Source organism: Harpia harpyja, chromosome 9 (assembly GCF_026419915.1).
Source record: "Harpia harpyja isolate bHarHar1 chromosome 9, bHarHar1 primary haplotype, whole genome shotgun sequence".
Taxonomy (NCBI): Eukaryota; Metazoa; Chordata; class Aves; order Accipitriformes; family Accipitridae; genus Harpia; species Harpia harpyja.
This window is the reverse complement of record NC_068948.1, coordinates 39,507,363-39,522,321: the sequence shown is the minus strand read 5'-3', so window position 1 is coordinate 39,522,321 and position 14,959 is coordinate 39,507,363. Positions and strand designations below refer to the sequence as shown.

General features: G+C 38.9%; 1 protein-coding gene and 1 non-coding gene across 2 annotated transcripts; both read left to right on the top strand.

Moving 5' to 3' along the window:
• Nucleotides 1-58: 58 nt before the first annotated feature.
• Nucleotides 59-13,494, top strand: RANBP1 (RAN binding protein 1). Its single transcript, XM_052797569.1, has 6 exons — nucleotides 59-215; nucleotides 2,317-2,453; nucleotides 4,332-4,489; nucleotides 6,495-6,623; nucleotides 8,622-8,687; nucleotides 9,657-13,494. Exons 1-6 carry the CDS (start codon nucleotides 201-203, stop codon nucleotides 9,779-9,781), a joined length of 630 nt encoding a protein of 209 aa, XP_052653529.1. The 5' UTR covers nucleotides 59-200; the 3' UTR covers nucleotides 9,782-13,494.
• LOC128146673 (small nucleolar RNA SNORA77) lies at nucleotides 8,772-8,904 on the top strand. Its single transcript, XR_008236816.1, has one exon. It is a non-coding gene; the product is annotated as a small nucleolar RNA SNORA77 (small nucleolar RNA).
• Nucleotides 13,495-14,959: the final 1,465 nt, after the last annotated feature.

The following is a 14,959-nucleotide window of genomic DNA, read 5'->3' as shown; positions in this document are numbered from 1 at the left end:
CGCCAGCCGCGTCGTGTGGCGCCGGGGGCGGGGCGGGAGCGCCGGGCTGAGGGAAAAAAAGTGGGTGTTTCCCATCGTGCCTTGCGGCAGCAGCGGCGCGGGCTGCGGGAATGAGGTAAAGGCGGGAGGGGCGGGGGCGCGCGGCAGGAAGCTCGGCGGCCAGGCGGCAACGGCGAGCGGAGCAGAGCGAGCCCGGCCCCATGGCGGACACTAAGGTGAGGGGGGGTGGGCGCGTTTCTGCGGGCCGAGGAGCCGGGTGCCGAGGCGGGAAGGGCTGGGGCTGAGGGGGGGAGGCGGGCGGGCGGTGGAGGGGGGGGGGGGGGGGGGAAGAGGAGGCAGCGCGGGCCGGGGTGGCGGATGGGGGCGGGAGAGTAACGGAAACAGGTTGGGGCCCGGCCGGGGGCAGCGGGCCGGGGCGGGGGAGGCCTGAGGGCCCGCCGGGGCGTGGGGCGGCCCGGAGGAGCCGGAGGGCTTAGGCGGGCGGGGGGACCCGAGGTCAAGCAAGGCCCGGGAAGGACGAGCTTGGGGCCTTGTCGGAGGGCAGGGAGCGGCCGCGCCGCCTCGTCCCCCGCCTAGCGCGGCGCGGCGGGGCTGGGGGTTGCCCGGCCGTTTCGGGCGGCTGGGGCGCGTCTGTTTCTTGGGCCGGCCGGTCCCGCTCCGGCCGGCCTGCGCCGGCGGCGTCCCTTCCCGAGCGGGGGGAAGCCGGGGCCTCTCGCAGGCGCCGCGGCTTCGCCTGCGACTCGGGCGCTTCGGAGTGATCCTTCTCCCCGTTTCCCTCCTTTCTTCTCCTCCTCCTCCTCCCGCTTCTCCGCCCCTCCCCCCAGCCCGCCTGACTGAGCCCTTCGTGCCGCGGCCCGGCGAGAGCAGTAGCCCCCCACGTGCTTTCTATCGTGGCAGGGCGGGATCTTATCGTGATAACGGGATCTGCTTTCTCTCACATGTGGCCGTTGTGGATTATGCATGTCTCATGGCTTCTGTAATTAATTGGTCAGGTGCAGAACGGGTGGTGAATTACCATGTGCCACTTCCTGCTGGAGGAGACAATATATAAAAGTTTGGCCAACGTTTCTTTTCCTGTTTCTTGAAAGCAGATGTGATTTAATGTCTTTCTTGCTTCTTTCTTACACACTGGAACACTGGGGACATAAAACTAGCGATAGCTGGTGTGATGTTGTTGACGTAACCAGAATTTATTTTGCAACATTTCTTACCTAATTCCCCCCCTTGCCCCTTTTCTTTTTTGGTTTGTTTTTTTATTTTGTTTGGTTTGGTTTGGGTTTTTTACTAGACTGCTTCATTTCGGTTGCTCTATGCATGTGCGGTGTGTACCTGCTCTGTAAAGCATATTCTCAATAGAGCCTATAAGAGTGGACTCTTTCACCCGTAAAGTGAAAATAGGATTTAAGTGTCTCTAATGTGTAGACTGTTTTTCCTGTCTCTGTTATTCAAACAACAACAAGAAAACCCAAATCAGTTCCCTTGACCTGAGATAGCTGTTTGTGGCTTCATTAAACTTGCAGATGAATCTCCCTTCTAGGCTTCTCTACTGAATGCTTCTTAGCAGTGCATATGTACAAAGTATTAGAGATGTTTATCATTTACTTACTAGTCACATACTAAAAACAGTTCTTAAGCTTAATGAATGCTATGACAGATTCCTAAATAACTAAATAGAAAGTAGTGTTTTGGCCATTTACCTATAACCTAAAGCTCCCCAAAGAGTCTTAAAGAAAAAAAAGCAGCTTAAATTATTTCATGAGTGTTGCAACTGTGCTTCAAAACTATCTTTGATTGTGGGTGATTCTAATACCTAAAACTAGAATAATGAACTTTTGGATGTAAAGTGTTCCTTAAGATGGGTTAGGTGGTTGCTTTAGTGTTGGGGGGGGGGTTGCCATTAATGATAGGTCGTGAGCCACTAAGAAACAGTAGCGCTTTAGTAGCATAAAACACATATAGGAAAAATAGTTGAAGAAATTATTTTTCCATAACTAAGAGCTATTGCTCCAAGGCCAAGCCTCTGTACAATTAATAAGAGTGGTGGGACTAAAACATCTAGCATGGCAAGAGTACCTTTTGGGGTTTTTTTTTGTTTTGGTTTTTTATTTTCTTAGTATAACTATGTTGACTTTAAAGCCATTTGTTTTCAGCTGTAATAATTTTTCCTTATTGTTACAGGGTATTTCAGTTACTAAGATCTAATTGTTGAATAGTCATAAATGTTTTCATTTTAAGCACAGATACGAGTACTTCAGATTTTAGGTACATAGCAAGTTTTGTGGTTTGGTTTGTGTGTTTTTTTTTTTCCTTCTCCAGGAAACACATGAGGAGCATGATACTTCTACTGAAAATGCAGATGATTCTAACCATGATCCTCAGTTTGAGCCCATAGTTTCTCTTCCCGAGCAAGAAATAAAAACTCTGGAAGAGGATGAGGAAGAACTCTTTAAGATGCAAGTAGAATATTTCTGTGTACTATCTAAATGTTCATGAGGCTTAAACTTGAATGTGTTTATAAAAAGCTAGATAACTTGTTAGGAGTCTCTGTGTATGAAGCGGCAACCTAAGTTGATTGGTATTTACTGTGGTGGCAGAGATTGAGTGGGAGGATGATTGATAATAATGCCAAAAGAAACTCTGAAGTCTGGAACAATAGAAGGGAGCTGATATTACAAATCTGGCTTCACTATTTTTTAGCCTAAAAGAAAACATTAACTTGGATAATAATTAGAAGTTTGAAATTGTGTGATCACAGTATAAAAAAAGTATCTTGGGGGAAAAAAATGAGAAGTATATAGCGTTGCTGCTGTGCATCCCCAGTTGTAAAGGGTGGTGTATGATATACTGAAACAAAGCAACAGATGCAGTACAATGTTGGGGCGTTTGTGGCAGTACCTTTCTGTTGTCCTAAACATAGTTTTATCCTTAGATTGTGCTTATTATCAAATCGGGATAGCTTGCTTAAGATGTATGATCTGCCTAAAGAACAGTGGATCAATCTGTGTAGGCTAAAGGCTTAAGAAGTGTTTTGAATTTGATCCATGATGTGTTTGCTTTTAAATAGGTTTAAAAAATACTGCTTTTACTTAATCACAGAAGGGTATTGTTCATCTGGAAGAGAGATTTGAGTTTTCCTTAAGCAGATTCTGGTAAAAACCAAAGCGATGGTCAGTTTCTGACAAGTAGCATGGTGAGATCCCTGACCACTAGGCCTCTCTGCACATGTGATGTGCAGTATTAGATAGAAAGAATAATTTTTTTTATTGAAAAAGGGGGGATGGGTGGGGAATAATAGTTTTAAGTTCCAGTGCTCTGTAGGTTCATTTTTATGTCTACAAAGGGGTGAAGGAGGAAAGGAATCCTTTTTTTGAATGCTGGTTGTTCTGATAGCTAAGCTTAGGGGAATTGCCTACTGAAGGCCAGGTGGACTTGGAAGGATGGACTTGGTTTGGAACAAAGTGTTCATCTGCATCAGAGCATCTGTTAGAGTAGCTTGCTCCAACGTCTGACACCTTCTCTTGAAGGACCTGGCTTAGTACGAGTCCCTATTCCTTGCTCTTTTGTAGAAAAGTATGTCTCTCTATATCCCGTAGTGTGAGCAGGTGCTTCCTTTCCTATAGCAGTGTCTTAAACTCCTCACTAGCAGAGCTCAGACTGTCTCTTGGGTCAGTTTTGACTAATGTCCCAAACTACTCCTGTTTTTCTTTTGGCACACTGGCATCTTGGAAGATTAAACAGTGATGTTCTGAAGCAGGTATGTTGCACTGCAGTGCAGCACTAAGATTTCTTTATTCCTGGTTTAAGATTAGCAACAATTAGGTTTTTGGAGTTAAAAGGAAATGAGTGGCTCTAGAGAGTGAGGCATTTTGTTAACAGTTGATCAAACATTGGTCTTGGAATTATACAAGAGTCTTTACTTAGCATCAAGCTGCTCAATTTCTTGAATCAATAAATACTGCTGGTTAGATGGAGCAGTTGTATTCATAATGTATAGAAAGAACTCTAGCTGTAGCAAAAGCTGTTAATTAGGCAACCTTTTAAATTAAGGTAGCTACACCAAATATGCTAATCATCCCCCAAAAGCGTGTCCAGAACCTGTTGAATTTTAGTATAGCTATTACATCATTCCTAATAGTTTGTTATTAAATTTGAATTTATCATATCAGTTTCTAAATTTGTATGCAGAAGTAGAACAGGGAACCTTACAAAATGAATTCTTTTCTTTCTTGTGTGTGGCTTTTAAAAAACCAACTGTACTGTTTAGTTGAGTATGCTGTTTTGATAAATGTTTCTACGTGCAGGCTAACTTCTTAAATTCTCTCTTCTTCAAGGCGAGCAAAGCTATTCCGATTTGCATCTGAGAATGACCTTCCAGAATGGAAAGAACGAGGAACTGGTGATGTAAAACTCCTGAAACACAAGGAGAAGGGAACAATTCGCCTCCTCATGAGGAGGGATAAAACCCTAAAAATCTGTGCAAACCATTATAGTATGTTATACATTGCTATACTTCTTATTTTTGTTTTAAAAATAAGCTTATAGAATTGTACATTGTAGATTAAGAGCTCAGTGACTTTTTAGTGGCAGCTAGAGAATTGCTCTATGTCTTTAAACAGCAAATTTATATTAGACTGTAAAAGATTTGTCTCTTACTCTGCACACAAGGCTACAAGCATCAAAACCAATGAATGCTTATTTTTAATTAACGGAAAGAAGCTGTGGTTGGTTTTGATGATTGCCTGCAAAACTGCATCTTAAAGTTGTTTGGTTTTATGGTTTTTTTTTTCCTTCAGACTCTGATAGTGTTTGAAAGACACTTCAAAATTTAGCTGGGATAGATAGACTTTATGTGATTGCTCCCTGTGTGTGTGTTTTTTAATGATTAATAGAATGTAGAAAATGTAGGCCTTAATAATGTTTAGGATAAGAAATTAGTGTATACAGTCTTGTTTTCATAAAAGAATGAGAAATAAGCAATCACAATAATTATTACTTTGAGCTAAATGTTTGAATTAGTAGAAGCAATTGCTTAACCATCAGAAAACATACTGAGGTGCTAAACTAATCTGTGGCTGCCTTTCTCTGCTTGTGAAATAAACTGAAATGAACATCGTATGTTCTGCGAACTCATTCAGAAAGAATGTGTATTGAGAGCTGATGGAGCAGGAGAGGTTTGTTCCTTTGATCCTCTTAGAATAAAAATAAACATGAAAGGGCAAGACAGACTTGAAAGTCAATATAACTAGCAACAAGTACATTAATTTGGTAATGCTTTGTCACTTGCTTGCTTTGGTAACACTCAAGTTTTTATATGAAGAGTATATAGTATTCTGTGGATTTAAACTACTTTTGGATAACTTGAAATAAATTGTTCGAAGTACCTTAATACAAATCTGCAGTCAGAAGCTCTAATGCTTATTTTCTTTGGGTAGATCTCTTCAGAAAGTCAGACTAATCAGAGGACACAAGTGTTCCTGTTTAGTAAATGAAATGGCAAACATGAAAGCAGTGTAGTCACCAACGAGTAAGAATAAACCTTTTGTTTAGGAAAATAAATGTTGCGCATATGCAAAACAGAATTTATAAATTTATGGTGTTCGTGTCAAGAGGTTTTTTTTCCTGGAAAAACTGCCTACTTTATTGAATTTATGCTGACTTACGGGCAGACAAAAGGACTCTTCATTTTTGCTAAACATTAAGTGAAACAAAATGTAATTTGATCTCTAAATTTAAAAAATGCAAAAAAGTGAGTAGACTCTTCAGATTTCTCCTGAACTAAAAGGACCCAGGGGTCGGGGAGAAAAAAAAGCCCTGCTTATTTTTTACATTACACACATGCAAAGTTTCTTAGAGTAGTGTGAGAAGTAGCATTCCAACTTCTCCAATCAGTCAGGTTAAGTAATTATAGTGTCTTGGAGGGAAAGGGCTCTGTTTACTGAGAAGGAATAAATGGATTGAAAATATGCTGTGCACATCTTGCAGCACTGCAGAATTCTGTAATACCTTGTAGTAGAGCTTTAAACTGAGGGGAGAGAAATGAACCTGATTTGATGACTAATTGTAGGAATAACACTTTTTTAATTATTTTTTTTGTAGTACCTAGTACTTTCAGTGTGCAAAAGAAGAATGAATACTGTTTGTCTGTCTGGATGCCTTTTCTTCCTAAACCATTTGACTGTTCTTCAGAGTTGTGTTTAGTGACTGCATCTCTCTTAGTATCACAGTCATCTGTTTCAAACAAGAATTGAATCAAACTCTCAGTTTCTTAACAATAGGGAATCTAGCATTCTTTTATACAGTAATCTTGCATCATTTTATTTGACGATGTAAGGAAAAATATAGGTGGGCACTATTGTCTTCTACTTATTCAACAGTAATTCTGTGTAAAGTGCTTTACATAACCATCGCAGTCAGCTGTCAGTAAGATTCGTGGAGGCTGGTGTGGAAAACATTTACTGTTGTGCTGTGTACATCTTTTAATGCTTTCTTTTCAGTCACACCCTTAATGGAGCTGAAGCCTAATGCTGGGAGCGACAGGGCATGGGTCTGGAACACACATGCTGACTTTGCAGATGAAAGCCCCAAGCCTGAACTTCTGGCAATCCGATTTTTAAATGCAGAGAGTGAGTGGACTGACACTGAACTTACATTGATTGTATACTGTTACGTTACACTACATGTCTAAACACTGCTGTAAAACCACTGTTGTAGATACACTGTGTCTTACCACTGCATGGTAGTGTTAGCTAATTACCGCTTTAACTGAGAGAAGTCAGTTAATCACTTAACCATACATGTTGACAAACAGTGTAATAATTAGGTCTCCAGTAATATTTATAGAGCTTTCCGCCCTAGGCACTTTTTTTAACCTAAGCCATTTCATGCAAGTGTAATGCCAATTAGAATAAAACTAAAAGCAGTAATACTATGGGGTAGAGTTTAATACATGCAGCTTGCTTTCATTTATCTCAGGTGCTCAATTGTAGTTAAGATTACATTTTTGCATTAGAAGCAAGGAAATACTGACTTGAGATTTCTGGTCCTTGTTTATTAGCAGAACATCTGGGGGAGGAGGTTGTTTGTTTTGGTTTTTTTTTAATGAAGTATGTAGTATCTTCTTTGTTTTGATTAAAAGGAACACTTGGTGAAAAGTGCTAGTCAAGCCCAATGATTGTACTAGTTGGGTTTTTTTGGAGGGATTACATTGACTACCAGAACAGAAAGGAGGTCTGTAATTACATATGGATCTGCTGGTAGGGCTGAATGACAGTGGTAGCTTTCCCAACTCCTTGAGACTGAATCAAAGAACTGGCTTTTTTTTCTTGGGGGGGGGGGGGGGGGGAGGCAAAATGAAAGTGGAAAAATGTTGTTGTGTTTCCTGCTTTACCATTTGCCACACAAGTTTAGTGTGTTAGCTGCCTCTTCTCCCTATACGCTAGGTGGCTGTATATTTTAAAACTAGATGGATTTGCCTACATCTGGGAAGAGCTTAGTATACCTTGTTTGCTTCCTTTTCCTCAAGTCTCCAACATCATATTGTTTAGCCAAATAAATCTTTCTGATCCACCTGCTTAGAACTTGCTTCTTTCTTAATCAAATGTGAAATTAAAGGGTTTTGGTAACTATTTGCTCATCTTTTCAAAAGTCTTTCCCTCTTTCTGGTAGAGGTTGTTCAGCTTATTGAGTGTTTTGTCTCAAGGGAGTAGTCCTCTTTTGCCTGTTTACCCTTTGCAGTACTGACTAAGCAGATGACAGGTGAACACACATAAGTATGCCCTTCAGGTAGCTTTCCTTTTTGAGATGCTTGGAAAGGAATCAATACAAATACTTCCTGGACTAGTTTGACAGTGGCTTCTGAATTCCTGTGAGGCAACAGTGACCTCATGTGGTCAGTCAGACCAAGTTGGTGTACCAAATTGCCACCTTTACAGTTCTGGTGTTAGAAAGTGCCTTGCCTAATCCACTTTTGTGTCTTGTTGCTTGTATTACTTATGTAAAAACATTATTGTAACTTGATCAACTGCTTGGAATGACTGTTGGTGGCTTAGACCAAAACATAATGAAGGTTATACTTCCTTAGCTATTGTATTCAGGAATAGCTTGAGTCCAGGCCTTTGGGTATTGAGTCTGAATATGCTGTATTAATGAAACAGGCTTTATCTTCCATTCTTGATGTTAAGAACCCTATGTTATGGTAAGGATGTGGAGGTCTTTTTAGGGTGTAATGTAGTTGACAAGGATAGTAGTTCAAAGCTAATCTTGAGTCTTTTGCTCACAGATAGTCATATGAGCAGCCTCTGACATCATATTCTTATTCCTGTAGGCTAGGGACAGCTGGGAGTTACAATAACTACAAAACAGCTCCTTCTGGCATTATGTTTTAAATATTTTGCAAAATAAGCTGCTTTAATAGACTTGCTAAAGAAAACAAACTGCTTCTGCACAAAGATGTGATTCAAGAATTTTGCATAGCCTCTTGGATGATTTTAAACTAGAATACTTCGTAAGTGCCTACAAGTTCTATTTATACAAAATTCTGGTATCTTTCCTCAAGATTGGAAGTATTCAATGTTGCAAGGAGGTAAAACTAATGAAAAAATATTCTATCTTTACTGAAACAGATGCACAGAAATTCAAGGCAAAATTTGAAGAATGCAGGAATGAAGTAGACAAGAGAGCAAAGAAAGGTAAGGTTAAAAGTCTAAGTGTACCATGCCACTTTTTCTAGTTGTTTGAATGGTTATAGTCCCCTGGAGTATCATTGTGTTTTAGCAGACTCACTCTGTACTGAACTGCAGCCTTCAGTTCAGGTGCTTTTTCTGTCTGCGAGAGTAATAGTTCACAGGAGTGACAACTGCCTTCTTTTTTGTAGAAGGCTGTTACAATTGCTGTTGGGACATTGCTTTTTTGGAAAGGCTACTAAGGAAGCATATCTGGTTTATAGTACGCAAGTGAACTGTGAACACTGCAACCAGAGTGATATTTCCTCCTTCCAGTTCCCCTTCGCAAATTCCACAGATATATAATCATGCAAGCAGAATACTTAATTTTTATAGTTGTTAATGTGTATGAAGTTGTAGCATTTTTTCCCAGGTCTATCTGTTTAATAGATGAATGCACTGCCTTGTAGAATTGCCTATGTGACGAGATACGTAAAATAAACCCTTCCATCTTTCTAAAGTACAGATTACTAGTGGTCTGCAGTCAACAAATTTAGATTGGAATTTTTCAGTCTTAAGAAATTCCTATTCCCCAGTTCCAAACTGGGGAACTTGACTTTTGGTTTTTTGGTTAAGGTAGGCAAGAAGCTAAGGACTTGAGACATCTACTTGACTGGACAGTGTATGGAGTCTGTACTGGTAGCAGCAAAGATGACCAAATGTTACATGTTTCTCAGTCACTATGATTAGGCCCTCATTTAGTGATTAAAATATGCAAGTGGTATTTCTTGAATTCTGACATCTGAAGTAATTACCAAAGGAAAAGAAATGGAATTAATCACTCCACTGCTCAGTGGAGAATTTCTTTACTTTTCTTCTTATTCTAAATATCAACTGTCTCTCCCCACCCTCACCTTCCACGTCTCTACTCTTTCCCCTGAAACAGGAAAATCCGTTACTGCCTGTATGTAACTTTTTTCCTAATCAATCTCTTAGCAGGCACAGACAAAAATGATAGTGCTGATAAAGTTGCTGAAAAACTAGAAGAGCTTTCTGTAAAGGAAGAGAGCAAAGAATCTGAGAAGAAAGAGACCAAGGAAAAAACTGAAGAAAAGCAATAAATCATCCTGGGCCTTGCAGTTTTTTCTTTACTTTTTTCTTTCTTTTTCTTTTTTGTTTGGTTGGTGGGGTTTTTTTGTTTGTTTTTTTGGGTGGTTTTTTTGTTGTTTTTGGTTTTGTTTTTTTTTTTTACAAGGGACTTTATAAGGAACTGAATTCACCGTTCAGGTTGTTTTTTCTAAGCTTTTGCCCTTTTGAAGATGTCTTCAGAAAATCCATTCCCCAGTCATGAAAATGTACTGTGCTAACTTTCTTTTCCATAGTGGAAACACTTATTTATAGTCATCCAAAAGAGTGAATAAAACAAACTTGAAAACAGCATCAGAGGACAGAACTGAGTTTTCTATATACTTTAAAGGCTTATGAATACACTTGTTTCATTGAGTGTTGAGATGCATATCATCATACCTGTGGATTAATTAGGTTAACAGACTTTACCAACAGGGAAGATTAAGATTACATACATGTTTCTTATATGGCTTCTAAAACTGTAATATAACAGACCTTTCACACTTTTTCTGCTGTGTGTTCCTGAGCAGGGAATGTGCCTGTGATTCTTGAAATGCAGCAGACTTCTGGAATCAGGTGATAGAGCATTCCTGGCACGCTATTAATGATGTTCCATCAGACAGTGAAAATAAAGGTGGGGGAGAAAATGTATTACATGAGACTTGAAGTATTTTCCTCTTACAAAATAAAATCTCAGCTCCCTCCCCGCCCCCCCAATTTGTTAATATTACAAATGCTTGACTCAAGCACAAAGTTGTTGCTGTGGTCCTAGATCTTCCATGATGTGCTACTTGCTGACTGAAGGCAGCAGCAGCCTGTTATACTAAGGTGTATACAAAGGAATCTTAACTGAGTACCTTACTATGAGATTCCCCATGTAAGCATATCATAAAAGTTGTACTCTAAAATTTCTTTTTAATTTAAAAAGCTTTTAAAAGCTTTTTTCCCAGGGCTTTGGAGCTTGCATTGTTTTTACAAACTGGAGGGGTTCTGAACTTTTAAGATGCATCGTGGGAGGCTGTCCCTCTTGGAGAGTGGCAGTCTGGCATTTGCTTTGGAAGAGTTAACTGTTGTACATGTTTGAGGGGCCCCCTCCTTGCCAGAAAGGGGAAATTGATCAAATCTTCCCTACAAATGTTTTCTGTTTATCCGGTTTCAAGTTAGTGCTAGAGAGTAGGAAAATAAACTATAGTAAGCAATAAAATCAACACAATTTTTAAGTCTGATAGATTAAATGAATTTCGTTGTTAACCACTAATACAAGGGTAGTGTTAGGATAGCGATGGAATTCTGTAATACTGTTTCCAAAATAATTATGAAAACTGGACAAAACTTGCTAAACTTTTAAGACTGTATGATGTTAACATTGGATAGCAAGACCTTTTTATCTTCATAAAGAGGCTTTCCAAGTAGGTCAGGTTCTGCAGTCTACCTGAGGAAAATATATTTTTTAGAAAATCTTGTCTGTTTTCTTAGCACTGCCTTTTGATGCTACAATGAACTAGTCTTAAATCTGGAACTGTAATTAAGGTACTCACTTCATTCAAAGTAATTCCTTTGGTGTTGTGCATGTTCCCCTTCAAGTACAGCAGATATCAAAAGTCTGTTAATTAACAAAGATGGTTGAAAGGCAAAATAAAATGCTCTTTAGTGTTTCTGGTTTGGAAATAACAAGACAAAGCTATTCTGAAGTACTTAACATTTGAATGTAAAAGCCAAATTTTTATCTGTGAGTCACTGTAAATTCTCTGATCTGATAATGTCAAACAGTGTGTCTAAATTGATAGAAATGACATTTAAAAATTACAAAATAAATTTAAATTTTCATTTAAAGGATTTGCTTTTTATTTAAAGAACTCTTACTGGGAATGCATTTTTAGCCTGCAGGGACAAAGTGATGAAGGCAGCAAAATGAGTGAGTTTGATTTCACTGTCAAACATTGTACAGAAGAGGGGAGGAAACACTTGAATGATTCAATTTGTCTTAATCTTAGATATCGACGACTCCTGCTTAATTTTATTACCCTTTCTTCTTCTCTTCTTTACTTATTTATGCATGCTTAAATGATTTCAAGACATTTCCATTCCTGTTTAGGTTAACTGATCCATGTTTACAGTTCATGGATTAGAGCCATCCTTAATTCAAGTCTGCAATCTCAGAGCCAAGTTATGAGGGACCACTAAGTAAAATAACTTCTCTGGATGGCATTTGGCTGAAGAATGCCTTAGTCTTCTAAACTAAGGGATGGTTAGTCAACTTTAGAAGCCATAGGTGTGCTGTTCTACAAATCAAAAAGCAGTAAGTATTTTTAAAATTGATCTTGGTGAAATGAGGCTTTTTTTGTGTGTAAGTCATTCTAATGATAAACTTTCCTATATGTAACAGACTACCAAGAGATGTCCTTGAAATGTTTTTGTAGCTCTCTCTATAGCGAGTATTATAGAGTTCTAGCTGATGTAGTGTCTTGTCCCCCTGCCCAGGTCACCAGGTATTCATGCTTTCCCACCATCTTCACTGTTAACAGGGTTATTGAGATGATAGAACCTGACCAGTCTTGTCAGGCAATAGAGAGTCTTAAAATAATAACTTGGCTCAAAAAATAGTAACAGTCCTTTGACAAAAAGGTGGGCTTGTAGCGCAAAAGTTCCTTCCTGAATCTGTGGGCAACTACTAAAATATGTCAGTTGCCTTATACTTGTTTCTGAAATGGCAATAACTTCAGTGTGATTTAAATGTCTGAACCTGTTTGAAGGTATTGTGCCATAGTAAAAATGGCTCGTGTAGAAACCTATAATTCATTGTTTAGACATAGTACAGAAACTTGCTGAATCTTTAATTTCTGCACTTTATAGGGGTGTGTTGAGACTAAATTTCTCTCTAGGATTCTAGAGACAAAATGGATTCTAGACTATTTTAACACCTGCAGTTGAATAGTGGCTACTTTCCCTCTTACTCCCAGTGAGGCAAGGTAACTCCTAGCATCTTTAAATGCAGATGAAAGTAATGGGGAATGGAGTTTTATTAATGCAGCTGGGTAAAGAATAAAGTCTTTTTAAGCACTTCTAACTTAAGTAACAGCGTTACTGAGAATATGGCTGAATCTTAAAGTACAAGTGAAGATTTTTAAGAGGTTTTAATCCATTTTTGGTAAAAATGGAAACTGCAGTAGTATTAGTAGAGCATTGTCAGGTGCTAAAGTCTGCAATTTGTACAAATTCTGCTTGCTTCAAGTGCAGAAAGATGCTATATAAGCCAGGCTTAATAACCCAGCCTTTGTTGGTACTGATGGTTTTGTGTGCATAAAACTGGATGGATGGGTGTTTGAGGTCACCTGAATAATGAATTTAACTTAGAAATAGTTAAATTTTGATGAGCATCAAAATAGTATCTTCTTAACAGGTAGTTAAGGTCTTAAAAAAGTAGACTTAAGTGTTTTCTAATACAAAACTGAATTCAAAATAGTTCTCTCTAAATCCCATGTTAATTATTTTGAAGACTACGCTAACAGGTTTTTTTTTTTCTCCAGGAATAAGCTTGTATTAGTGATACTAAATGTCTCATTCAAAATTGCAGACATACCAATTTGCTGTATTTTAACACTGTAAATGATGATATTTTTTTTCCTGTGTAATAAGGTAGCTTGTATCAAACACAAGTTCTCTGTGATACCAAAAACTCAGAAAATTAAAGTTCTTCTCAACACTATGCAGACATGAGAATGTTGTGAATCTTTATTATTTTTGATGCAACATGCTCAAGAAATACCCGTATGTAAAGGGCAAAAATACAAGTCTGAATAGTTCTATCAATTTTGTTACTAAATGTCTTGGAAAGTTTAATTTAAAAATATGAAGGATTTAACTGAAAAACAAGGGATCAGTCTGTACATATACCTTCATCACGGCAAGAAGTGTGATAGGGCTGTGCAGAAGAGGAGGAGGAGGACGGGTGAAGTGTGCAGGTATACCATCTCTTTTCTCACTTGGTATTCTGTAGATGTGTGGGGAGGTATTTGGTTCAGAAAGCATCCGCAGCCTGAGCAGTACTTACTTGCCTGTGAAGGAGCACCTGCAGCGCAGACCAACTGTACCAGTTAGGAGTATGGATTTCCCAATTTGAGAATCTGTCAGGTCCAGAAGGCGGATGGTGTGCTTTATGGCTATGGTGAGTCATGCTGAACTCTGACTTCCCGCAACAGAAATGCTGTGCTTTATGCTGCTTCATCTCAGTGCATTCCTTTGAATAACTTAATGAAAAAGTTTAATGGTACTAGAAACTTTTCTCTAAAGACAAGGCTGATTCAGAGTTCAGAAAACTCAGCTTGATACCTTTCTAATACTGAATTGCAACTATTTGTGTAGAAATGGAGATTGGGGGGGAGATAACATTATAAACTGCCGTATTGTTTTTTGATCTCCTGTACTGATTGCCATCAGCTTTCAATGCTGAGTACTTAAAACAGTGGTGTGGTTATTTAAAACAAACCCAAACCTTTCTCCATTTAAGTCTCTGTAGTTGTCTGCATTTATGCTCTTCTGTTCCCAGTACACCTATCTGTTCTGCCTGGTCTGGCTTGTTTCTAGCAAGCTGTATTTTCTAAGGTGTCTATGGCAAGCTGGTGTCTTAATTTTGATTAGCCAAACTAATTTCAAAGTGTTCTTAAATTCCTGAGGTCTTGTCTATGTGTAAACTTGCACTAGTTTAGTGAAGTGAGGTGTGTACAAAGGATTTACTTCTTTTTAATTTTTGCTTTTATGATGGTTTATTTAGGAGTTACTTTAAAAGCCTTCCTAATTAGATTTAGCTAGAATTACCTTTAAAATAGAAGTAAGAGAAATTACCAGTCTTTCACTAACAATCTTTGACAATATATCATTTTCCAAGACAGGAGATAACAAAACGCAACTGCAACAGACCAGAATTATTTTGCTTGGTGAAGAAAAGTTTGAAGTCATCAGCTGTAGAGTAGATTGTGCATGTAAGTGATTTCTCAGACTGTAGTTCATGTGAAAAGAAGGTGTTCTGTCAAGTAAGCAACTTGTGCAATTATAAGGAAATAATTCTTGAAGCTGTGAAAACTGACAAGCACAGGAGCAAAAAAATCTCCTCATATTTAAGCATTGAATAGTTACTAGTATCTACAGCTATGCATCAGATTTATGACCACTGG

What these genes read in the sequence shown, in the direction of transcription:
- RANBP1 (XM_052797569.1), top strand. An exon ending in GAGGAAGAACTCTTTAAGAT is followed by an intron (nt 2,454 to 4,331) that starts GCAAGTAGAATA and finishes CTCTTCTTCAAG; the next exon opens with GCGAGCAAAGCTATTCCGAT. An exon ending in CCGATTTTTAAATGCAGAGA is followed by an intron (nt 6,624 to 8,621) that starts GTGAGTGGACTG and finishes TTACTGAAACAG; the next exon opens with ATGCACAGAAATTCAAGGCA.